The 25,675-nt window shown below is 38.4% G+C and overlaps 1 protein-coding gene across 4 annotated transcripts in view; it reads right to left on the bottom strand.

Moving 5' to 3' along the window:
• The window catches only part of STAU1 (staufen double-stranded RNA binding protein 1), a 34,396-nt gene extending 15,713 nt beyond the window's left edge, over positions 1-18,683 (bottom strand). For 3 of the 4 annotated variants that reach the window (XM_067307951.1, XM_067307952.1, XM_067307953.1), the window contains exons 1-6: positions 18,531-18,682; positions 6,577-6,853; positions 5,328-5,452; positions 3,257-3,413; positions 1,680-1,818; positions 768-933 (exon numbers count right to left, since the gene is read on the bottom strand). In XM_067307951.1, the coding sequence (XP_067164052.1) occupies positions 768-933; positions 1,680-1,818; positions 3,257-3,413; positions 5,328-5,452; positions 6,577-6,769 (780 nt within the window). In that variant the 5' untranslated portion in view covers positions 6,770-6,853; positions 18,531-18,682. Of the gene's footprint in view, positions 1-767; positions 934-1,679; positions 1,819-3,256; positions 3,414-5,327; positions 5,453-6,576; positions 6,854-18,530 lie in introns of all 4 variants that reach the window. The other variant, XM_067307950.1, reaches the window with a different exon arrangement.
• Between the last annotated feature and the right edge of the window lie 6,992 nt (positions 18,684-25,675).

Here is a 25,675-nt window from a genome sequence, read left to right as displayed (position 1 = left end):
GACGTGTATAATAAGCCCATGTAGGAAAGACTAGATGCACTCAAAGTCTTCGGCTGGAGCAGTCAGCCAACACATACAGAGAGGGTGCACAGAGTCAACTCAGCCCCAGGAGCTATAAGTAACTTGCACGCAAGCACTGAATCTTCCAGCCTAAGAAGCACAATAAAAAGGCATGGGGGGGGGGGGGGGGAAGGGGGGGGAAAACACACACACACAGGGTCTTAAAGTAGAACATGCTGGGCAACTTTAAATATATGGAGGGCTACAAGTTTGCTTCCTACATTCATTTAGAAATATGTGCATGAGTTTACTACTTTCATGAACTTCCTGTTCTTCTAGAACTTCTATGGTTCTTTCTGCTTCCTAAGCAAAATCCCTACATCATTTCCAACTCATGTGATCTCCATGTTGCCTGTACTAGAACCTAAGTACCCTGATCAGACTCTTCTTCAGAAGTTTGTACATCATCTGTACCTGATAAAATATTAGTTGCTATATATGCTTCCAGCACTCATATCCATCAGATGTCTATAGCATTGTTGTGGAAAAATATGACAGCAAAAGAATTAATATAACCTAATTTAAGAAAATTCTATTTCCATTGATTTTTAAAATTAAATGTTTCTATTGGACACAAATAGGTCAAAACTACTACACAGAATTAAATTTCAAAACTATAGTCTTCCCTCCAATTAGAAAAAAAATCTATACTAATATTTCAGCTTCTCTTAGCAATTTATGCTTACAACACTAAGATCAATTCCCACCTCTGGTTTCTCAGGCAAGGGCTCATTCTGCAGAACTTTCAGTGCTTTAGCAGCTGCATCATGTTTAGCAGCTTGTCTTGTTCTTCCTTTCCCATGAAACTGCTGCCCTCCAATTGAAAGCTCAACTTGATAAAGTAAGGGCCCAACAGGAAATGGGTAAAAGTACCTACAAAGAGAGAGATTTAAATAAGCAAATAGTTTGGTCCATAAGGTAAATGATTAGAAATGTATATGTGGATGAGTCTCTTGGATATCAGTAACCAATACTCAGCACTGAAGCACTAATATTAAAAAGCTAAATTTTGATTTAAAGTCTAAAAGATTTTAGTGAGAGACCTTGAAAGAGAGTATCAATGTTTCTTGTTTTACAGTGTGAACACATTTCTAACCAACCAGAAGAAAGACAGCTTAAGTATGCTTTTATAAACCTGGCAGTCCAGTAAGTTTTGAATTCTCAATTTCTATGCTCAGATAAAATTCTTTAAACTGAAGATGTGATTTAAATAAAGTCAGTTTCAGGAAGACTGTCAAACTGTTTTCCTCATTTTTTCTTTCACACAGAAAGGAAAGATAAGAAATATTTTTAGCTGTTCACTTAGTGAAGCTGGCTATTTGTCAGTGCTCTCAAAAGCACTTCACCATGGGTTCAGTTCCCTTCTTCCTCCTTCCACCTCAAAGGAAAAATCTTTAAACAGATAGCTATTCATGTAGATTATGTGTAGGTATTGATGAGGTGTGCTCATTAAAGCCTTTCACGTCATAAGCTGGCTATATTTCAAGCTGAATATCTCTTTAAAGCATGTTACACTTTTAGCTAGTATTCAGAAGATAGCATCAAAAGAGCACTCGGATGAACAGAGCAGAAGTACAAAGATAAAAGATTACAAAACCAAAAAATTAAACAATACGTACCGTGGAGGATAAGCACCACCTCTCATAGTATAGTTGTAAGTGGATCTCATCCCCGTATAAGGATCAATAGGTTTGTACATAGGTTTCTTTCCCAGCTTCATGCAAAGTGCATTTAGCTCCACTGTGGGGGTTACACTGTCTAAATAAATACGAAAATAAAGAGAGTTGCCTAAGTGCCATAAGAGACTGAAACAATGTAAACTCCATTGCTGTCTCAAAGCAGGGAAAAGTGGGCTGAAATTTTGCCATATACATTATTCTTGTGTAAATGAGTTCTGAATATGAATACCAATGAACTCAAAGAAAATACGTCTATACAATGCATCTTAAATTAGGAACCTAGTATGACTGTGAAAGTGATAAATCTTGTTACAAAAATTAAGTTTGCTGGTTTTTGAAAAACTGTGAAGCTACTGATGTTCTACAAATGACTAACAAAGTGGTCCGCAGAACAGACGAGTTTCTTTTCCTAGAGAAAAAATTTAAATTAGATGAGCATGCTACATATCCTTTATTTCTGGTATTTATTGATAATGACCAAATGTTTCTCTTTGTATTCAATGACTTAAAAAGGGCCTTTATGACTCTTCATTTTCAAATAACAACTTGTCTTTTAACAAGGACAGTACGCTGCCACTGAGAGCTATAAACATTTCTTTCCAAGCAGATCCCCCCCATGTGGATGAAAAATTGACTAACTGATTATTCTCCTCTGAGAAAGAGCAGTCACATAAATGGTCATTTTTCTAACACAGGCCCCAATGGCTGAAAAATCAGTGTCTATTAGACAGCAGCATTTTGTTATAGAGCAATTGCCAAAAGATGATGAAATTATGGAACAGATATTCACAGCCAAAAGAAATTGTTGCTAAGTTTTAATATTTTCTCTGTTCATTCTATGAAATGTTTCTAAAAAAAGAATTTAAACTCTTTTGTACCAACTGTATTTTGGTAAGTTTTAAGCTTTGGTGAGCACTGTAACACTATCCTAATAATTTTAAATTCAACTGACTAAAGGAAAATGCAAAACAATCACACACGTGCAGGCAAGATGTGAAGCTAATTTAGATTTAATTTTACATTTTAAAGATAGCTTATAACCAATCTCAGTAATGCCAGAAACATAATTAACTACAGCCTAACTGCTTTTATACAAATGAACACCTACCTCTCTTTAGAGAAGTACAAACGATGCATATTTCAAAGCTCTGATCCAATCCCTCAAGACACATTCAATAGTTTATTTTTCACTAAACTATAATGTTTACAAAGAAATCTTTGCCGTTAAGCTTCTAAATTCATATCAGAATTACTAAACAAATTTATCTGTCCATGCAAAAAATTATTATTTCCATTGATTAAATTCCTCATTGATTTTTTTGGTTTGGATTTTTTATTTAGGATTCTTATTTCAAGGTTAAGATGAGCATCTATTCCAGGATTCCACCAAGTATTACAAAACAAAACACTAAGCTAAACAGTGGGTTTATTCATCCTTATGCAACTTTAAAATACATATCAAAATCAGAGGGTCATATTCTGGGCTCTTTTCATAATGAGTTTGTCCTGGTACATACCTGGATTCTTTCCTTCGCTACGAGATGGACGAGCTGTAGGTTTAGGGAATTTTGTCCCCTCCAAAGCTTTGGCAGCTGCCGCGTGTTGCGCTTTTTTAATACTAGTTCCTTCAGCTTCCCAGTGCTGGTCCCCAAGAGTCAACTGCACTGTAAACACCTAACAAATAGAAAACACAAATTTTACTAAGATCTACATCAGAATTCACATCATTTATTAGATTTTCTTACATTGAACAATGACTTTTTTAGTATGTAAAACAAAGAAAGTTTTGATTACCGTATCCTTAACTACCACGTTGTCTTTAGATTCTAAACACTTTGGATATCTACCAGTTTCTCCAACTACTGAACTAAGCATTTCACAAAAATTGTAGCTAGTAACTGTCCTCCTGCATTCTGGCTACATATACACACATAGGTTAAAAAACAAAAGAGGCAATGTGTACAGAGGTGACAGCTACATGGATAGCTGGTATGCCAACATTATCCTGAACAGCTGCCTTGAAATTCAGACTATTTCATTTTCATTTTGCATAACTCAATTGTTGCTTTAACACTTTTTTTTTTTTAACTATGTTTTTCAGTAGCTTGAATATAGAGAATAAGGTCATGTTGTGCCATAAATGCTCCTACATGACCACAGGTGTGCACAAGCCTATTTGATTATAGAGCAAAGCTCTGTGGCACTTCATTGTAAGTATGTGGGATAAGAAAAGATATATACTGTCCTAAATTTTCACAAATTAATCATACAACAGCAAGCCAAGGTCTCCCTGGTAATTAATGAAGTTTAATTTTAATCAGAATGAAAATGCATGTGAACAGATGCTCCGAATGTTATTCATATACTTTTGCTTTCAAATGCAAACCTTGCCTACTTTTGCACATTGAAGCTGGCATTACACATACCTTGGACAAAAGATTTCAGTTCTTACTATCATTCAATTCCAAGACAATTCCTCTACTATACAACATTAAGACTGTTCCATGAAACAGCTTAAGGAGAGGATGCAAGATTAAATAGACACATATTGGGCTGATTTTCCTTGTATGTCTTAACCTCAGTATCCATACAACATGGATCTTCAACGAAGGGTAAAAAGTTTAATAATGCTAAAATTCCCTTCTTCAGTGTTCTTTGAAGCAACACAAATGGCTTGTATGTTTGCTATATGACTGTAAAATTATCTCCCTGAATACAAATAGAACACTAAAGGAATTGTATAATACTGAAATTTTGACACATTGTAAGAGATATGCAATGGCTTGGGATGCACACATGCTGGTCTACCCTAGGCATTTATATACTCCCTGTACAAGGAACTAAAGATTCTTTTGCTAAAGTAACTGTTTTGGAACAGACAAGTGTTCAGAAAAGAAAAGAGCACAGCAAAGCAATATTCAGTTATGATATGCATAAGGAAGGAGGACAACCCCTCTTAAAAGCAAGCAGTTAAACTCCTCTGGAAAAAACAATGAATTTAGATTTGCACCTCACCAATTATATGCACACACAAAAGCACTAAAGTAGTATTTTTCTAAAGAAGAATAATTGCCATAAATCTTCCCATATCTCACAGGATAATTTGGACTAAAAGTCGGTGGGATTTACCTCAAAATATTAAAATGCACCAGAGGAAAAACACAAAATTTTTGCAGAACAAGAGGCAAGATGTAGAAGAAACAATTAGCATAATATTATAAAGTGATTTCATAATGAAATCCCACATTTAATAGAAAATTTGTTAGCAAAGACCAGAAGGGACAAATCTAGCATGATTAAATGAAAGTTGCAAATAAAGACACCCACCTTACAAAGGTGCTAACATAACTCTCCAAAAGGCCTAGTTTTTAGGTAACTGATAAGTTCAACCTTGAGATACTTTGGGAAACCAGCTTTCTAGAATGCCTGTAAGAGTTTCACACTTCATTACCTCCAGTACCTTGATCAGCTTCCCATTCCTCTCTATTACTCTGTATGATCTTGCACCAGAAGCACACGCTTTGCCTTTCCACTTGCAAAGGTGAGCATGAGCAACAGAAACAACAAGAAACTTATATGAGTATTTACCTTAGAATGAGCCGGACCTTGCTCACTCAAAAGCTTATATTCAGGCTGAATCTTGTTGAAACGGGCTAACTCATTCACAAGACACATTGGGGTTTTCTCTTTGGGGTTTGCCATGTTAGAAGGAGCTGAAAGATTACACAAAAAAACAGATAAATGGGTAGGCAGTAATGAATGCTCCTACAATTTTTAATTTAAAGAAACACACATTGTCCTAGCATCTAGTTGTCTGCAATACATCCTTTCGCAGAAGAGATCTGCCAGGTTAGATGTGTCTGGCCATTAGCCAAACTGGTGACAATCTACTGCACTCTGGGGTCTCCAAGCAATGTGCATGCCTGCAATAGTATCATTAAATTTTCTGTTTTAATGAAAGTCATAACTAGGAAGTTACGAAGTTAACAGATGCCAGCTTATATCTTATATGGCATACTTCAAACAGCAAATCACAAACATATTCATCACGGTTATTCATTTTGAATAATTCCCAAAAAGTCAGTTTGTTTCCTTCTCTTGTTTTAACCTATTATCTATTTTTTATGTATTATCTTTAATTAGCTCTATTGTCTTTTTTTTTTTTTTAGCTCCACAGTACATTTATCAATAAACCGATTATAACTGAACTAGATCATGACAAAATTGCTTTTGGATTGCTTCAAACTCCAGCCACTGCATTTTTCTATTTATGATTTATTTCCCCTTTTCCAGGGAAGCCTAGAAGAGACCTTATTTTTAAGCATCCAATTATTATTCCATTTATTGTCCAATATTCTTATTAATAGTTTTTTATGAATAAAGCATATGCAATCTTATATACATTAAGGACACTTAGGAATATCAGTTTTAAACAAATACTGTAAAACAGAGGACAGCTTTCCTGATACAAGCAGATCTTTGCCCATGCACCAATCCTTTAGTGGACATATAGAAAATATGTATTGTTTGAAATACTTTATTTAAAACAAGTTACTTGTGGAAAAAATTGATAGCAACGTTTTAAAAACTTAATTTTTATACAACATTTTAAAGTACTCTTTACTATAAAAAATATTTTAGCTAATTCTTAGAACTTTGTAGAAAAGTATCCTTATATCTGTCTCAGTTTCATTCAATAGGGATAAAGCACAGCAAGCCACTGTAGCTGTGTAAATATTACTTTAAAAATATTTTTAAGTACTAATATCAGGACTATACTATGCCAAACTATAGACACTAAGAACATAGACATTCACTAATAGAAAGTCAATCTTACCTGCAGCTGCATTGGTGGATGTAACAGATGCAGAGGGTAAAGCAGAGTTTTGGATAGGTCTACCTGCATTTTCAGAGGGCAAAGAACTAGTAGTAGAAGGAATACTCAAAGGCTGTGAAAGAGACGGGTTCTTATTCAATATTTGGTTCCCTGCAAGGGCAGCAGAAGGGTTCTGAATTTGAACTTGAGACATGTTCACTTCCAACCAAAGCAAATTACTGTAGGTAAACAGCTTTGAATGCAGGCAAACTCAATGCGATGAAGCCAAATTGTTGACCTAAAATGTTGTAAAGATGAAAAACACAACAATTAGACTAAATATTCATATAGAAGTTTTATTTATGCTTGCTCAATTAAGATCATCTATCTGTCTGCTTTCTGCATCCCTGAATCCACTTACATATAGCAAATCCAGTTACCTAAACTGATAGCCACCGCTGATATATTGAACACTTTCATGATGAGATTATTTCATGCATTTTGCCACTTGAAATTGAAGTTTGTAACTCAAAGGCAAGCAATAAATGCAGCAGTCTTTACAGAACAATTATTCAGAGCATACACCCTCTATCATATATATACACATATACATTCTTTGCATTTTTCATAATCAACAAGGGGAATGCCTAAACATTTATGAGAGGAACACAACTGGTGTCTAGCAGAAAATGCCAAAGTAGCTATTACATGGAGGAAGGAAGGTATAAGAGCTTATAAACTTTTTAAGGTACATGCATTTTGAAGGTTACTTCTAATTGAGCCAGAAAGTGTCTCATTCACAGTTCTAGCATCAGGTTAGAGTTATTTGGCTTTGCAACCCTATAAACAAGTGTTGAAAGTCCTTATAAGCAGCTATGTTAATTAAAAAAAAAACAAACAAAAACAAAAAAATCCCTCCAAGCAATGAACTTACACCAGTCATCGTGAAATACTGTGATAGGTCTTTTCTCCACTGACAAATTAGCGGTAGATTTCTCTTACACGTGGCTGCAACATTATCTTCCTACTCAGACAGTTCAACCTAAATATATACTGAGAGATTGCCAGTTTGAAGACTATCATTGCTGCCAGAGCCCAGCTACCCCTATCCACTTACGATCCACACATCAATCTATTTATTCAAAATAAGTTTTACAGCCAATTTAAATACACTTTACATGGAAACACAAACACTGCTCAACTGTAGATTTCTATTAGGGCAGCAAACAAAAGTTTATTCTTTCATAATTTACAGATGAAGAGTAAAAGTAAAATTACTGCTCCAGATACCCCTGGGGAGCTATTAGTAGCAACACAACTACCCAAGTGCTTGCTAAGCTTCAAATTCTGAACCTGTGAATGGACTTCCAAAGTAAGAGGAGCAGCAATGAGTCAAGGTGAATTTTTTAGCTAGTTACTGACAAAACATCTGAGAGGAGGGAGAACTTATGCTAATACATTCACGCATACAAAGGTTTTATTTGATCGGAGTAGAGGAAAGACACTCTGGGAAACAACATAATCATCTGTAATATTCAACTCTTCCCCCTTCCTCTGTATACACAAACAAACCTACCGGCCTGGAATATTTTTACTTTGGAGAACTATCATAAATGTGTCAGGCTTATTATATTACTGGTTGGATAACTTTGTTTTTTACTAGAGAGAAATTAGTTCAGAAAACCTCTTCCATTTACGTAGATTATACTCAAAACAAATCCTATATTTGACTATTAAATTTGCAGAAGTTACACATTAGGTACATTATAATTGTGAGTAGTATTAGGAATATAATGGAGCTCCAAGAAGTTGAAAGGCAAAGATGAAAAGTATTTAGAGTAAGACTCCAGGGTAGTAATTTTATAATCGTTAAGCTTCATTCCCATGAGCATCACTAGAAGTGCTGAAAATTTTCAAATATAATACAACAATAATAATTGCCTGAATAAGACTATAAAGTCTTGTGGTGCAATAAGAAGTGCTAACTCTCTTCTCCTGCTGAAGCGCAATGCCCTTCAAAGCAACTTAACTTACAGTTTCTAATCCACACATTTTTGAGAAGAAAACACAAGAATGTTTGGCTTTGAAGCCAATAAAATCAGGATCTTTCAGAAGAAGCTGGAAAGAAAGTTTGAAATTCTTCTGAAAAAAACTCTGCCTGTAAATGCTTCATTTTTAAAGCAAAGCACTATCCTTCATTTATTTGCTATTATCTGGTTTTAGGGAACATGGGATTTCAGCTGCAAAAAACATACGTTAAAGTGGTTTTCTAGTCAACTGTTATGCAACACAGCGAAGAACAGTTTACTACCAGAGGCAAACTCCACTAAAAAAAAAAGCATCTCCTCAAATCCATTTCTGGCTAGAACTCCCCAAAGGTCTGCTGGATTCAGGCAGACTCTTATCATTAGGCATTTGAAGTCTATGGACATTTTCCTCTTATTATTTTCTACTTAGGACTGGTATGCAAAAGACATTCCAACTTCATTGTCCCTGAGTTGCGTACGGTTTGTAATGAAGTGCAGTACCTAATCAAGTTATTAAGTTACCACAGCAATGCTTTTGTGTACAAAGGCAGACTTCCACGATCCTCGGCACTTTTTTTTTTAATTAAACAAAACTATTGTGCTCACAAGAATGTGAACAGTGTGATTTTATAAACATGTTTCTAAAGTTGCATTCTACCTAGAAATACTCCAGAGTTTTGAAGAGGGTTATTAGGTCTACAAATAAGCAGAGTTTTTAAAAATTAGCCAGTTAAATTTGGCTGAAAAATGAGCTCTACTCTGTGTGATGCCCAGTTATTATTCAAAATGGTCTGCTCAGCTTCGTATGGTTAAAAGTCTGAAGTATGCAGTAAAAGTTGGATAATCCATGACCACTATAGCCACCAAAAATGAAATCTACTATTAAGATACTATCATGAGACAATGTTCTAGATAAACTGTGGTGCAAAATTAATTGATTACATCTAGTTTTCCAAACAAACATTACAGTACAAAAAAATACTTCCATAAATTACAACGAGGGAGATTCTGGTCCTCAGCAAGAGGTCAGAGTTGCTTACGATAAACCCAAAACACCCCATACCAAGTTGTAGGGCCACAGATAAGTAACACAAATTCACTAGATATCCCACCATGCAAGAAATGCATTTTGCTAAATGTTTATGAACCACAATGAAATGAAAAAAACCTTTAAAAATCACTGGATACATGACTTCTTAAGAAAGCTGGGGTGAAGAAACCCCAGTTTGACACCACACTTGTGGTGACCCACACTTTTGTCAAAACAACACAATAATGCTGAATAAGACTTCCACAGAAATTGGAAAGATTACCTAGCTTAAGCTACCTTGTAGCTTAAATATTTTCTTCAATGTTTTTGACATGTATGAAAGCCTATTCTAAAAACTTTTAGAATAAAAATTCACTCTGCAGTTTCATAAAGAAATAGTATAAGGCTGTGGATGTTGGCTAAAAATTATATCAAAAACACAAGACTGCTCATTCCACAGACATTTTAGTATAGAATACTATAATTCTCTATCCTGCTAGAAGTCTCAGCCTCCTGGATGCAAAGAAAACAAATACTACTGCAGAATACAAACTGAACTGTAATCAGTACATCCCCAGAACAAATGTAAGACATTTTATAGCCAGGATGTCAGTACATACTTTACAGCAAAATCCAACATTATCATTTGACTTCTGTTGAGCTCTTTATACACTGTGATTCAACTTAAAAATGTTAGTAACAAATTATCTGAAAGTTTACTTGTATGCCTTTCTCTTGTCCTCATCTTCTTTTACTTGCATGATACTAGTCAAACCTTTCTACTGATCTCCCTAAAGTGTCCTAGTATTTTTTTTCCAAGGGAAGTCCCTGACAAGGATATTATTAGTTCACTTTCTATATTTACTGCAGAGCACTAGCAGATAGCACCTCACACCAGTAAAGCTCAGCTTCAGCCTGTTCCACCCAGATCCGCCCATCAAGAGACCACCAATGTTAAGTCTGAAAAAGCTTTTCTTCAAATATCTCTGGATAGAATAATATTCAGGAAGACAATTCAGCCATTATCCACAAAATCTATGGAGGCTTGAGCTCACATCCTAGTGCCTGAAAAAATAAGGTTTTGGAAACTGATCCAATAGTGAATGGACTTCAGCTGTTCACATTCCACTACTAGACAACAAAAATCACTGCAGACGTGTTCATAGGTCATAACCTGCTTATTCTCAACCTAGAGACCAATTGCTCAACATCTTAGACAAGGTCTGGCCGCTCAGTCACTCATGTTCAACAAACAGCCTAGAAAGGGCCCAGGAAGGCGCGTTAAGCATAGCTCTTGGGAATTCACCACATGCCCTCCCCAGCCTTGCCACTCACTGAACTGGAAGAGTTCAGCCTTCATGTACCTTCTGCAAATCCAAAAGACTTCAATCTCACGAGAAAGCAAGCAACAACGGTTTAGGCACAGCTCTCTTTCTGCATCTGTAAAATGGCAACAATCCCTCCCACCCACCCTTCTTTGTAAAACACTTTGAAATTACAAGGGTTACCATGAAGCTATCGTGAACTGATGACCAAACTTACTATGCAAATATCTGGCCTCCAGAACTGTTAATTTAGCAAGGAAAATAATAATAATAATAATAATAATAATCAGGAAACAGGATCACATGCATGTTCCTTTCCATGACTGTTTCTAAAAGTAGAGGAAGTTCGTCTAGCAGCAATGCCTACCAGAAAAGAAATTTTAAGAAATCAATAAGCTAAATCTTTACTTGAAATAGAAATCTGAAGACTGTAGAACACGCTGTTCCTCAAGATTTATCCCCATGACATTTGAGCAGCCGGATACCTGGGTATGCCAATCTTTTTCTACAGCTGAATAGGAATTTATTATCAGGGAGAGCATCGAGTTGGAATGCACATGAAAAATTTCAATTAATGTATTTTTTTAACCTGCCTCTATGAGTGCTTGTTTCTACATAAATTGTTACACCAACATGTTTCTCCTCAGTCCCCAGTAAATCAGTTTCACGTTTTTTTCATGTTCAGATCAAAAGTTGAATCTACATCCTGTAAGTCAACCCCAATTTGGAACTATTTCAGAGTTAGACCAAAGCAATGTTTCACAAATTCACCTCCATCAGTAGACATTTAAAATACTTTGTGAATTGTTAAAATTCCACTTTATGAATTTCTGATGATTTTAGAAACTAGACAGTAACTTACAAGATTATACATTATAAGCTTATATATAACAAAGATAAATTCTATTTTCTTTTTAAAAAGATTTGGCTCAAACTTTGATAGACAAAGAACTGTCTGACAAAAACTGGAATTTTGTTTCTAATTTTTCAGCTACTTGTGTAGCTTACAATACTGTAGCTGATTTATGTAAGGCAATGTACTCAGGTATAAGAACTTACCATTCCTCATTGCATGTGTTCAATTATAGGCTATGTTTTGGAATAATAAAAGGGTTTACAATGATTTTACAAAGTATTGTGCTCTATACCCTATAAGAGGTTTACAAAATCCTAACTATGCAAGAAAAAGTACCATAACCTAGAAGGTTGAGACTAACAGTTTATAAAGGCTGTCTTAGCGGACAGAAAAGCTAAAAAGATCCTAGTATTTTAGGTGATCTTCTCACGTAATTAGGACTTAGCTACTTCAGACATTTCAAGGTAAACACGAGTACAAAGTAAGTGACCGCTACACAATACTGGAGGCATTGTTAGAACTTACGACCACTCGCAGACTCATAGATACGTGAATGAACAAATGTTTTGCTCCCACCATATCTCTCACTCAGAAGTTAATCACACAACTTGCTCCTTTCCCACCCTTCCACACTTTTCTATTGACCTATCTAAAGTGCTAATCCAGAGATTAATATTTCAAATTTCATCAAGACTTTTGTGCTAGAATATTATCCTCATGATAGCAATGGCTGCCATCAAACACTTCAGTGATCTATGGATAATAATAAGCTTCAAGAGACAGACAGGAACACTTTTCTGCGTTTCAGTTTTCTGATTTTTATTTTCCCTTTTTTTGGCCCATCAAAGCCTGGCACAATCCCAGAATTTTTGGCTACATTAAAATGAAAAGTTCAAAAGTCACTATGCTAACCAATAGACAAGGAAAGAAATGCGAAAAGATGTGAATGTGGTCTCACTCCACTGAACAACAACAAAAAAAATCAATAGAAGTCTTCCTACATAAAAAGGAATGTAATATTTTCAGACAAAATTTCTCTTGAGGCTTCTTTGTATCATAATTGTCAAAGGTGTTGCAAATAGAAGCTAGAGGGTCAAACACACAAAAAAAGCCACTTCCTGTGGATAACCATGCTTTGCCACAACTTGTGGTTTCTTTAATATGATGCAAATAAAAGGTAAGAAACTTTAAGTAAGTTTCCTGTACCTTTAGGAGATCCAGACAGTGAGGTTTTGGATTTAGTTCTGAAAAGGATACTTATGATGGAGAACACCTAAAAGGAAAAACAGAGTTAGCATTTTGCTTCCTAAAGCTACAAGAACTTCTGCAGCAAATGTCTCATCACTGCACTGTTTGCCTCACCCATTTGGATGACAAGAACTCCTATGAGAATTAAATTCTCACTGACAGACTGTTCAACAGAGCTACGTTTTTCCAAGCAGAAATTCCAACTTGATTCAACAGTCCTCTTTCCTTGCTCTTTCCCCAAATCCAAGTGATTTTCCTTACACAGTGGAGTCTGTCAAATAGGGCTCTTTGCAGGATTATTAAGGGTAACTTGCAAATTTATTTTTCCATCGCAAGGCTTCCTTCCAGTGCTATAGAAGTTAACCTGCTAAAGGGCTCCTAAAAGCCCTAAAGATCAGATGCTGAAATTAAACCCAAACCTTAATTCACAAAACCAAACTAAAAGCAAGGCACCAACTAGAGAAACTTTGGCAGCTATTAACTGCAAAAATCTCATACAAATTTTTACACTTTGGCGGCATTTCCAGTCTCATGATAATTTCACTCTCAAATAGGAAAAATCACCTAAAGCAACCCAGTTGAAAACATTTTAGAACAAAATTTTTTTCAGTACTATTTATGAAACCTGTTACTTGCATGGACTGTTCTAAATGAAAATCAAAACTTATTTTATTCTGTAATGCAGCACAAAGTGTTTAATCTGTCTTTTCCATAACTAAAGCCAATGGTGTGCAGATGGCTAGCAACATTACTACCAACAACAAAACAGTAAGATCTCAAAGTCCTAGAAGAGGACCTAAGGTAAGCAAGCACTCAAATTTACTTCAGATAGTCACTTAAAAATCCTACAGTGAATCTTAAGATTGTAACCAGTTATCTTGAAGGAATCATGGACAACAGATGAGGATACACAAGTCTGAGAAAAGGCAGGTAGATGCCTATTTTTTAACTGCAGGATGAAGAAGGGAGACAAGAAGATTGCAGCTCTATCAGTTCAACTTTTCTTCTAGATTTTTTTTCTGAAGGCTAAAAAATTAAGTGCCTGGAAAACAAGGAAATGGGTAACATTCCTAAGGAGGGACAAAACCAAGTTGTATAAAGACAACTGAATTTTCTCCTGCCCTCTCTGATGGTCCAGCCAGGCTCAGAAATGAATGTCTTAAGCTCAGCAGGATCAAGCACCAAGTTTTAGACAGGAACAGCTTGCTGACCAAACACAGGATGGAAAAATGACCAACTGATACTAGCATACTGGGAAAGAAGTTACAATTAACAGTACATCACAATCTAAGACAAGCCAACACTGCCAGGCTGTTTTAGAAAAAAAAAACAAAAACAGTCATCATACTGGGATGCAAAACCAGAAAAATAGCCTGAAAGATATGTGAACTAGTCTGTCTACTCAGCCTTAGTGAGACCTGAGCTAGAACACGGTATCCATACATGGGTACCATGTTTCAGGACAGATGTGAACCCAGTCAACAAAAATAAAGAAAAACAGGAACCCATCAGAACTTCAGAAAAATACAGCCTATAAGAAAAACACTGAAGGATTTGGGTTTGTATCTGCTAAAGAGGAGAGGGCTGGCTGGGGCCATGACAACCAGTCTTCCAGCACATAACAGGTTGTTGGCAGGGAAAAGAATAATCCATTCTTTATGCTTAAAGTGACATATAAAGAGGTAACAGGCTTAAAAGTGCATCAGGAAAAAGCTTTCTGATATTATTTATAGAAGCATGCTACAATATACTGCTTTGGGTGACAGAGGTGACTTCATTCCTGGCAAAGCTTAAGAAAACAGTGGATAAACATTCATTAAGAACAAGGTTGCTATAACTGACACTGCAGAAGGATGGAGTACTTAACTTCTTGCAGAAGTCCCTTCCAGCCCTAGATTCCTATAACGGTGGATATACTTTTGTCTACCTGACTGTAGCAGTACATTTCCTGCTCTGCTGCTTCTTACTCTTATCAGAGAAGGACAACAGCCTTGTGGTTAAACAACAGGTTTGGCAAAAAGGGGGATCTAGTTTCTAATACTGGTTCTACCACCGACTTGCTCTGAACTCTGACAAGTGACTTGAAAATACAACGCAGACTAAATTCTCAAAGAAATTCAGTTTATTCATAGTCAGGACCAGAATACAGAAAGGTGTCCTGTTCCTTAAGATGCGCACATTTGGAGGGCCACAAGTTATTACATTCTAATTATGCTACTTGTTACAAGCTTGCATATGTATCCCATTAAAACATTCTTTGCATTCATTCATGAACCACCAGCATCAGAGAGAACTTTTTATGGAATGAGAACAAAGCACAATGAGAAACAGAACGGATACCAGATAAAACCATTAGAATTCAAATTACAAGCACTTCTTGAGATCACCGACTACAATCATGTCACAAACAACATCCAAGAAAAAGTTTTACCAACAGGAACTGAGAGACTAAATTTAGCACTAATTTCTTTCTAAAACTGGATGCTTCACAATATATTGCATCTTAATAGTTACTGACCCGTCAGCTACACAGCAGGGAAGACTAATTTTCCTCATTAACAACTAACTCTGTTCACAAAGCAGGAAAGTTCATTTACCCCTATTTCACAGTTGGGGAACCAAAACACAAAGAAATTGAAGTCCTATCCCTGCAAAAGGATGGAGGTATCTGAGGTGGTGCTTAGACAGAATTTAAACAACTAAATGCACTGCGGAATGCACAAGATTTACTGCTCAACCCCTTTGTCATCTGTATTTTTACATGCCCATAGCTCTGTTACCACTTAATGTCAACCAGCTATCTTTTTTGTAAAAGTGAGCAAATGCATCAGTGCTTATCTGCTACCCAGGAACAATTTGTGGATCTCTTTTGACACATGAAGCAAATTCCCCACAGTTCAAATCAGAAGTTATAGTTGTATCACAAAGACAGACTGACTGTTCAATGCAAAACTAGCAGTTTTCACCTGTTGTTTGCAGACCAAGGAAGACCATAGTGCATCATTACCTAGACAAAATATTGGCTAGAATAAAATATTACATTTCCTTTCTCCTCTTTTTTTTTTTTAAAGGAACTTCAAATAACTCAAACATGGTGGCTGAACTTCTTTCTTTTGTCCCACACTCAATCATTTTGAAACACGAAGGACACTTCCAAAAATCTGTCTTTTTCTATGATATTCGGGCAAGGCTTTGATTAGCCATTTAAGGTAAAATATCAGGGAGAAGAGGGAACTAGTAGATGTACACATAAACCAGACAGTTCCAAACATGACACAAAAGAATAAACCAGAAAGTGGTGAAAAAATCATGAATAAAGATAAGTGGTTAGAGGCTTAAATCTAGTTGAATTAGTTAGTACTATCGCAAAATATTTAATTAATATTTTTATGAAGTAGAACAGGTCTAAAATAAAGATACAGACTACAGTTAACATACATAATTGATGCACAGATCTCTACTATTCCAGTAATATCTTCAAAAAACCTAATAAAATAATCAAACCCCTGAGTAAGATGCCAGACAACGCAATTAAAAGAATGCTTTAAAAAGTTTGTATATCCTCAGAATAAAGTTGCTGTTTTTCAGTGAGATATGAGAGGCAAAGAGCAGTTTTCAGTTTTGTTTTGATCCTGTATAGTTACAGTAAGACAATATCACAAATTATTTTCAACATATGAATATTGTAATTTTGACACAAAACACCTAATACTTTGACTGACTGGTGCTGATAACAAACAATCAAAAATAAGTAGTGATAAACATCATGAAAGATTTCAAACAAAGAGTGGCTACTTAAAGTAATAATAATAAAAAAGAACTTTATTGGAATTATTTTCTTGCATACATCCCATAAAAACATTTCAAAATGAAATTCTGAGCCAAAATCAGAAAATGAAATATATAGCAAAGAATTCAACCCATCCACTCTTAAACTTTTACCTAGATATAGCAGACATCCAGTTGATGTATGATAGTTAATAGCTCTCTAATAGTTCGCGTATACACATCTGTTGCCTATACAAGATGATCAATACATAATCGGAGATTACTTTACTACATCATAGTTGTAGATGCATCATTAAAACTCAGGGTCTGATGTTCATTAGTATTAAAAAAAAAAAAAATGCATCTCTGCCAGTATGGGCAAGGCAATAATGTAATGCAGTTGCATGATCTAGTTAGAAGGCAAGTTTTATAAATATACTATCGCCAAACTAGACAGAGAACTGTTACTTCTGTTCAGATATTTCACTTCATTGCTATATGAGATGCAAAGAGCAAAGTTTTCAGTTTTGCTCTGATCCTTTATAGTTGCACCTAGCCTTCCTTCCCATGTTCCTCCCAGGTTTGCCGTAAACCAGACAGAAAAACGAACAAACAAAAAAAATCCCTACACACAAATAAATCAGGAAAACAACTATCAACATTACTAGCTACAGTATCACCTAGGTAGACAACTCAAATAAATCAAATCATGTATAACCTGTAGGACAGACAGAAGCAGCGCAAATATTTAAAAGAAACCTGTTGCTGTCACATCTCCCCAAAAACTTAATGTCATGACCAAAAGACAGAGGGGAAAAATAAGTGAGCCTGGGACAGCCACGGCTGCCAAACCTGACAGGAGGGAAGAAGAAAGTCTGCTGGTGTTCAGACAGAAAGCCAGTGCTGCTACCGCCTGCTGCCTTGGTGTCTGCACCGTTACCTGTGCAAGACAGAGGCCGGGGGAGGCTGCTGCCGCTGTCACCTATAACGCCCTCGCGACACCTTTACCAGAAGCGACAGACTAGTCCAGCTCAGCCCAAGGAGTTTTGGTGCCACAACCCTTTGCCCCAGAGACTTTGAGGAAGTCTGTTACTGTTGTCACCTACTCTGGGGACTCTGGAGGAGCAGGACGCCTGCAGTCACCGCTCCAGGGAGGTCGGGGAGCCTGACAGAGCCGGGCCACCGCCAGCCCTGCGCCGGGGGCGGACAGCCCGCCGCCGCCGCCGCCGGGGGCTGCACCGGGGGTGCCGCCGGCCGAGCGCCGCCGCCTGCCCGGGGCACCGCCGCCAGCCCCATCTCACGGGGCTCAGGGCAGCCCGGCCCAGCGCCGCTTCCCCGCGAAGGCCGGCAGGGCCACCCGCGTCCGCGGAGCCTCGGGGCGCCGCTGCGGGCGCCGGGGCAGGGCAGGGGCCGCGCTGCCTCCGCCGCCCGCTCCGCCGGGCAGGCCCGGCCCGCTCGGCGCCCCCCGCGCGGGGCGCTGCCCCGAGCCGGCCCCCGCCAGCGACGGCGGCGGGGCGGGCGCCGGGGGCCGCGGCGGGAGCGGGGCAGCGCCGCGCGCGGGCGGAGGGCGCGGAGGGGGCGCGGGCGCGGCCCGCCCGCCGCGGGGCCGCCCCCTCCCCCGGGCGCCGCCAGCGCGGCCCCCGCTAGGCCCCGCCGCCGCCGCCACCCGCCGCCCCGCTGCCTCGGCGCCGGGGAGCCGCGCCGCGCCGCCTCGCCCTCACCTGGCTGCCTGGGCTGCGGCTCCCGGGCCGGCTGGTGCTGCGGGCCAGCGGGCGGCTCAGTCCATGGGCCGGGTCCCGGGGGGCCGGGGGGCGAGTCGCGGCGGCGGAGGGAGGCGGCGGGCACAGGGCAAACACTAAAGAGAATGAGCGGGGCCAGCTCCGGCCGGGGAGGAAGTGACGGCACCGCGCCGCGAGGAGGGGGTGGGAGGAGGAGCGGGCCAGGAGCCAATCGAAGGCGCCCGAGCCCCTGCGGGCGACGCCCCGCGCCGCGCTCCCAGCCAGTGAGCGCGCGGACCGGCTCGGAGCACCGCCTCTTCGGCGAGGACTACATCCCCCGGCATGCATCGCGGCAGAGCCACGGCCCGCCTCGGGGGCGGGCGAGACTACAGCTCCCGGCGTGCCCCGCGCTGGCCGGGCCTTCGTGCCCGGCCAAGATGGAGGCACCTGAGGGAAGGAGCGGGGCCGGGTCGCCGCCTCCGCGGGCGGCTCCTCCGGGCGCTCTCGGTCGCCTCCTTCGGGGGCTCGGCCCGCTGCCCGCTCCCGCTGCGCCGCTCCGCGGACCGGGGAGCCCCTTCCCGGGAGCGATCAAAGTTGTGCCCGCTGCGGCGATACATCGGCACCGGCAGGTCTTTCCTCCAGCCCTTTAGCGCTTCGCGCCTCATTTCTGTTTAAATAAAGCTAAGAAACGTATTTAAAATATCCATTTTCTACTTTATGCTGCTGTATTTCGGTGGAAATGCAAATCTGGACGAAAAGAAGCGCCGCGCGTACTTGGGCCCCTCTGGGAAGTTTGATCTGCCGCTCAAAACGAGGCTGAAGGCACCAGCGCCGATGGCTCCCGATTAACTGTTAGGGTTGCTCTCGAATAGCTGGTTCACGTCAGCCAGCGCAACTGTGAAAGATTATTTAAACAAAAAAAGATCGAATTTCAAAACGTGGGTGGGAAGGAAAAGTCGTGCTGCACCTAAGAAGATAACAAGTAGAACCAGTAAGTACAGGCAAAAGCTGTGAACAGATACTGCCCGGGAAAAAATCCACAGCTCGCGTGTATGGTTGTACACAGCTGCCATTATTTAGTTTAGCAGCTAACTGTGGGACTTTCCAGTTCAAGCCCTACACTTGAATCTGAAGAGCATATGTAAAAGGCGTATAAGCTAAACCTATTCAATTTTTATGCATAGCTTTAATCCACCCTGATCTTCACTAATCTCTTTGCAGCTATGCCCCCCCTCCAAACACTGCCAATAATTAACTGCCACTAATTTAACCTTGGCTCTCAGTTACTTTGTGATTGTTCCCTCTTGACTCTTGAAATCATGACCTGGAGTAAATTCATGTGTATTAGCTTAAGCTAAAAAGAAGATAGGAATATATTTGTTTCACATTAGGAAAGGAAAAATTCCAACATGCTGCCATTGAAGCCTGTATTTTCTAGTAATTTTAGATTTGTCATATAAATCAAGCCATGTTCCTTCAGATACAATCAATCCCTAACTAGTGAAAGAAAACTACAGTAACAGTAGCATGCAGCTGACCAGTTAACCTCTGACATCGCAGGTTCCCTTCCTGAGTCACTGTAGCAATCAAAATGCCCTATAAACATATGTTATCATTAAGCTTAAATATTTTAAAGACAATGCTTTCCTAACCTGTATGATTTTTAAAGTAGTATGTCTCTTTTTATAACGAGTCTGCACTAGCAAAAAAGCTAGCAAAAATGCAGTACAATATCAAACAGTCCCCAGTCATGTTAGATTAAGTCAATCCATTCTGTCAGAAAAAGATACTATGACAGCTTTTTGTTTTAGAAATAATTTATCTTTCTTAATAGGTAAAAATACATTTTAAGTTACAAGGTTGCATTTAAACCCCATGGCATCATTAAATTGCAAACCAGTAATTTCTGTCTCTGTTCAGTGAATAAAATGTGGCATCCAGCCCACCTCATCTATTAACCAAATACATGTAGCTTAATTCTACAGTAAATACGAAGGCCTTCATACTTAGTGGGGAAAATCACAGGTACAAACATTTCAGCAAAAACAAACTTGAAATAAAAAACATTATACCTAAAGTTCCATATCCATTTCTGTCTTTAATACTGGTATGGATGCCAAAGACACCATAAAGAAAATACATCATACACTTAAAATAATTGACAATATAGCATTTAAAAGACATTCTCCAGTATATAAGCATATATATATAACCCATATCACATTTAAACACCTATTCATATGTTCTTGTGATCTGTTGCATAATAATATGTGCTGTTAGATGCTTTAATTATGCCAAGCCAGCAACAGTTATATTTCAGAAGGAAATGAAACTTCAACTGTTGTGTAATTGTTACTGCAAGGCTTAATGTTGTCTATAAAAGAAACAGCATTTGTGCATTTTGTAGATTGTTAGGTGGAGAGAGGGAAATACAAAGCTAGATTTTTTCAGACTGAATTATATTAAAAATTCAATTTTATATATATATTTTTTCCAGAAGATTGTAAGCATCTGGGTAAGTGTAAAACCTGCATAATTGGGCCAAAAAGTATCCACAGCCAGAATACAAAGTTGAACATAATTTAAAGCAAATACATATGTAATTCAAAAGTCTGAGGAACACTTGGCAGAACATCTTAAATATCCAACACATTTGTCCTTTCTTTTGAAGGATGAGATTTTTACTCCTCTAGTATGCATATGATTTGCACTTTCAAAAAAATGTTACAAAAGACTTTTCCATGCTTCTTTATGCAGCAGCTTAAACAAAGCTTTAGAGAGGGACAAAGAGACAAAGAGGGACAGAGACCTATTTCTAGCTAATAATCTGCAAAATATTTGATACTTTTGTTTTCTTGCATGAAAATTTTAAGGAAACAATAATTACAATATTTTCAGATGTTCATGTAGAAATCTGATACTTGTAATGAATATTTTTTTAAATACTTCAAAATATCCCTTATATCAGGCACAAAACCAGATTTTTTTTTACCAGGAAGCTAAATATATGAACTAGCTTTGCTAAAACCCCTTTTATTCTGCTTTTCTGACATGTTACTCATTTGTAACAAAATATCATCTCTGATACTTTCTATTCATTTTAAGATCTATTACTTTAACAAAGTATTTACTTCTATATTATATGATCTTATCTTGAATACAATACAGTAAGTCTAGCACAAACTCTGACCTCATATGAATTAGAAGATTATTATTTTGAGAGAAAAATTTTAGACCTTTAGTCACTCTGCAACCAGCTGTCAACCCAAGTCACAGAGCTTTTTATGTACCAGCTGGTACCTACTATTTTAGCCAGTATACCCCAGGAACATCTCAAATTTCCTCCAAATTAGATTAATGGCAATAATGACTTCATTTGATTATTAAAGGTAGAAAGCTAAGGGGGAAAAAAGCATTTATCCTGCCTTTATATATATATTTAAATTTTCATAGAGAAGTCAGGTCTGGAGCATATCTTTATTTCAATTAACATTCTCAGTTTTAAAAGCAAATACCTGAAACACAGTTATGGGAAAACATCTTTGCAATACTTCCACTCAGGACTGAAAGAACATGCATGACTCTTCTCTCAGATTTTTTGTTGTTGAAAGAATCAGCAAAAGAGATAACAAGTTTTAAACAAGATACTATTATTTCTATGAAGGAAAGATAGAGCTGTTTTAAGACAATAATCAAGGCATCCAGACATTCAGAGTTTTGGGACAAGGAAACAGACAAGCCATTTTGTAGCACAGTGTATAGCTGTATCCAAACTAGCTTCACATGAGCTACTGGAAGCAGTCTGGAAGAGGCAGCCAGTGTCAGGTGAGACAATCTACTCCACCCAAAATAAAAGGACGCCTAAATCATGCTGCTACAACTAGACCATTTCTAGTAGTCAAAACAGTGTCAGCATATGCATACCATGCTGCAGGAAATACATCTCCGTTCTTCAAAAGTTTCATCAAAATGTTTTCAGATTGATTTGCCAGCATTTTAACAGTACTTTTGACAGCTTGAAGCACAGAGTCTTTGGACAGAAAAAGGGAAGATCACCAAATGGATAAACCTTTTCTGTATAAGAACAAGAAGTGAACATCAGGGGAAGGTGAGGAATTGTAGACAACTAGATTGCTGTGAAAAACTTTGAGCTGAAACTTCACACATGCCTTGTGGTTATCTTGTCCTGGTGAAAGACAGTATAAAGACCTGCTTTGACAGCTTTAATCTGGCCTATCCTTCTTGACAATATTACAGCTCTCAGGAAGACTATTTTCATTTAAAAGTCATAGAATGAGCAGAAAAGTGTATGGAAGAAGCAGAGAAGTACAGCCTGAAGGAAGGCATCTTCAAGCAAGCTACTGAGAGCCTGAAGAAAACCAAGGTTTTTTTGAAAGAGTCAGCTGAGAGAAGGAATATGTTCTGGTTCTCATCAGAGAATTTCAGAATGAAGCATCTGACTCACTAGGAGGATGAGTCTCATCTTAGCACATATTTGGATGAGGAAACAAAGATGTATGCGCTGCTACCATTGCAGGAATACTGATATCATCTTGGTCTATTCAAAACCCAAGCAAACAAGAACATGTACTTGTCTTGAGGTGTTTACACCAAGAGTCAGTTATTCTTTTCCACTGCAAACACCTCAGAAAATTACTTGGAAGCTGAGAACCACAAATAGTTCAATAGGATCCAAAGAAGGGTTATGAATTTGAAACAGTAGATTAGAGCTCTGTGATGTCAAAAGATCCCAAACAGGTGCCCCAACTACCCACTTTGTATTCAAAAAGGAATTCCCCCTGAATTTGAGCCTTCTTCTGCCACTATCAATTGCAAGGGAGAGTTGGCTTCTTATTTGCACAAGTGTTTCAGAAAAGGATCTCAGAAGATAGGCAGGATTTAATTGTCTGAAATTGGATTAGACATTCCAACTCCTCAAAAGATTGTTAGCAGGTGATTTGGGCCTGAGCTTTCTAATAGAAGAGTTATTTGCCCAACTGAATAACATGAAGTACACTTAAAGGGTGATGTACAGAAGTTCAACAATCTTGAGGAAACTGTTACCAAGTTGCTTTCACCAGTTTCCACTAAAATTGACAGATAAATCTGGTGGGAATACTGCATTTTCTCCTGGGGGAGATCTCATCTCATCTTGGGGATGGGAGGTGTCAAAAGTACCGATAAGGTCTCCACCTAAATGAAGGGTGAGGACACTACCAGTAACACTTGTACTTGGAAGCAGAACTGCATCTTGCCTGCACTACACTTGAAAAGCTTATTTCCCTGAAAGAGTAAGTGCTCTACATAAACATTTGTGTGCCTTGTGAAATCTGCAGAATAACAGGAATAAATTACATATCACTAACAGGGCCACAGCCATGTCTACAAAGGCTAAGACATTCAACTCCGAGTAAACTAAAGGACAGTTATGCCACTATTTGTTGATTTGAGCTCTTCTTGATATTCACCTAGGCACTTATTCACATGGAATGTCTGTCCCACAACAAAAAGTCACACTTTGCAAGACATGCAAGATGGTGAAGATTAAGATCCACTGATTATTTTCCATTCAAAAGATCCAGTTTCTTTGGCTATCTCTCAAAAAGGTTCTGGCCTGTTGCTCTTAATCCTGTCTAGTTCCATCTATGGTTGGTACTGGTAAGATAAGAAACATCTGTTCACTTAGTTATATCTCTCAACTACCTGTCCCCTAAAGAAGTCTTACTTAGAACTGCAGAACTAAGATCTTCTAACACAATGAGACCCTTCATATTGCATCATACCAAAGAGCCCCATTTCAGAGAAGATTATCTAGCATACATAGGCCATCTATTTGAACAGAAGCAAAGGTAGCATGTCAAATTACTCTGTGACATGGCCACCAGTATCCATTTGATTTTGGTTCTTTGAAATTGACAGGAAAGAGAGGTCTGCATGTTATCTATAGAATCGTTCTCCCTGTTTTCCAAGGAAAAAAAGACAAAGCTACACAGCAGAGTTCTGAGCATCCTTTGGGCTTAGTGGTTATGAATGACCACAGCACAACTAACAGTGATATTTTATGTAGGTATTCTTCAGTTCCTTGCAAATATCGCATCTCTCATGTGGTTTCAGCCTACCTATATTGAAATTCATCCTGCAGGGTGCTTCTGCAAGTTGGCAACAACTCATTAGTCTCTCTCTCATCAGCATTAAGACAAATGCTTTTCATGGTCACCACTGTATTATTTCACACCTGGAGACTTGCTGTCACTCCCTATTTTTTAACGAAGAGGGACTAACACTGAATTACAGACCAGATTCAAGAAAATCTGTTGATGCTGATTCACTCAATACATTTTCATTTAAGTTGTTTAGATCCCTTGTCTAACAAGCAACTCTCTTCTATCTTAAGAGATGACCAACATGTATTCCCACATGACAGCCAGAGACACTAAGGAGGAACTGAAAGACAGATGATTCTGCTCTACTTTTACCCTCAATAAATTCACTAACTTTCCTGATACAAGACTCAGCTTCAACAGACATTATAAGTAAGAAAACCCTATCCCGGGTGGAGGAGAAAAACCTCAAGCCATCTGCAGAATCTCTGTAGACAATTACATGTCTCATGTATGACAGTTACTATCACATAAGTCTGAGACTTCAATCTACTCAGTTTTTCAGTCTCTAGACATAGATTTATTTGTATACCTGCAGTATCAGTGCTCTAAAAGTCTATGGTCTAGCAGTTTTGTGCCCACACCATCTGAGAACACAATGAGGCTTAGGCATTTAACTTGTCACTTTCAAGCAGCCCTAACAAGGTAACCTACTGCACCTAGAATTCAAGACTACCAAACCTAATCAATATATTTATGAGGAGACAGGGAGAACAACCAAGTTAAACAGAGAAAAGTATTGCTTCAGTTTTAATACATCACTAAAAATCCACTTGGAAACTGATACTCACTCTAAGAGGGTATTTTATTTGCTTTTGGCACATTATACTGACATGCATTGTCCAAAGAGAAGGGGTGCTTTCAGCAGCTTACTGCCACCTGTTGATGAATATCAGAAGGGTAATAATTGCTTTGGATCTTCTGCCAAAGTTTTACATTTGCTCTGTATGATGCTACAGTGTATTTAAACTAATACTTAAAGAAAAA

Source organism: Apteryx mantelli, chromosome 18 (assembly GCF_036417845.1).
Source record: "Apteryx mantelli isolate bAptMan1 chromosome 18, bAptMan1.hap1, whole genome shotgun sequence".
NCBI classification, from domain to species: Eukaryota; Metazoa; Chordata; class Aves; order Apterygiformes; family Apterygidae; genus Apteryx; species Apteryx mantelli.
The sequence above is the reverse complement of the archived record's forward strand: the minus strand, read 5'-3'. Positions and strand labels throughout refer to the sequence as shown.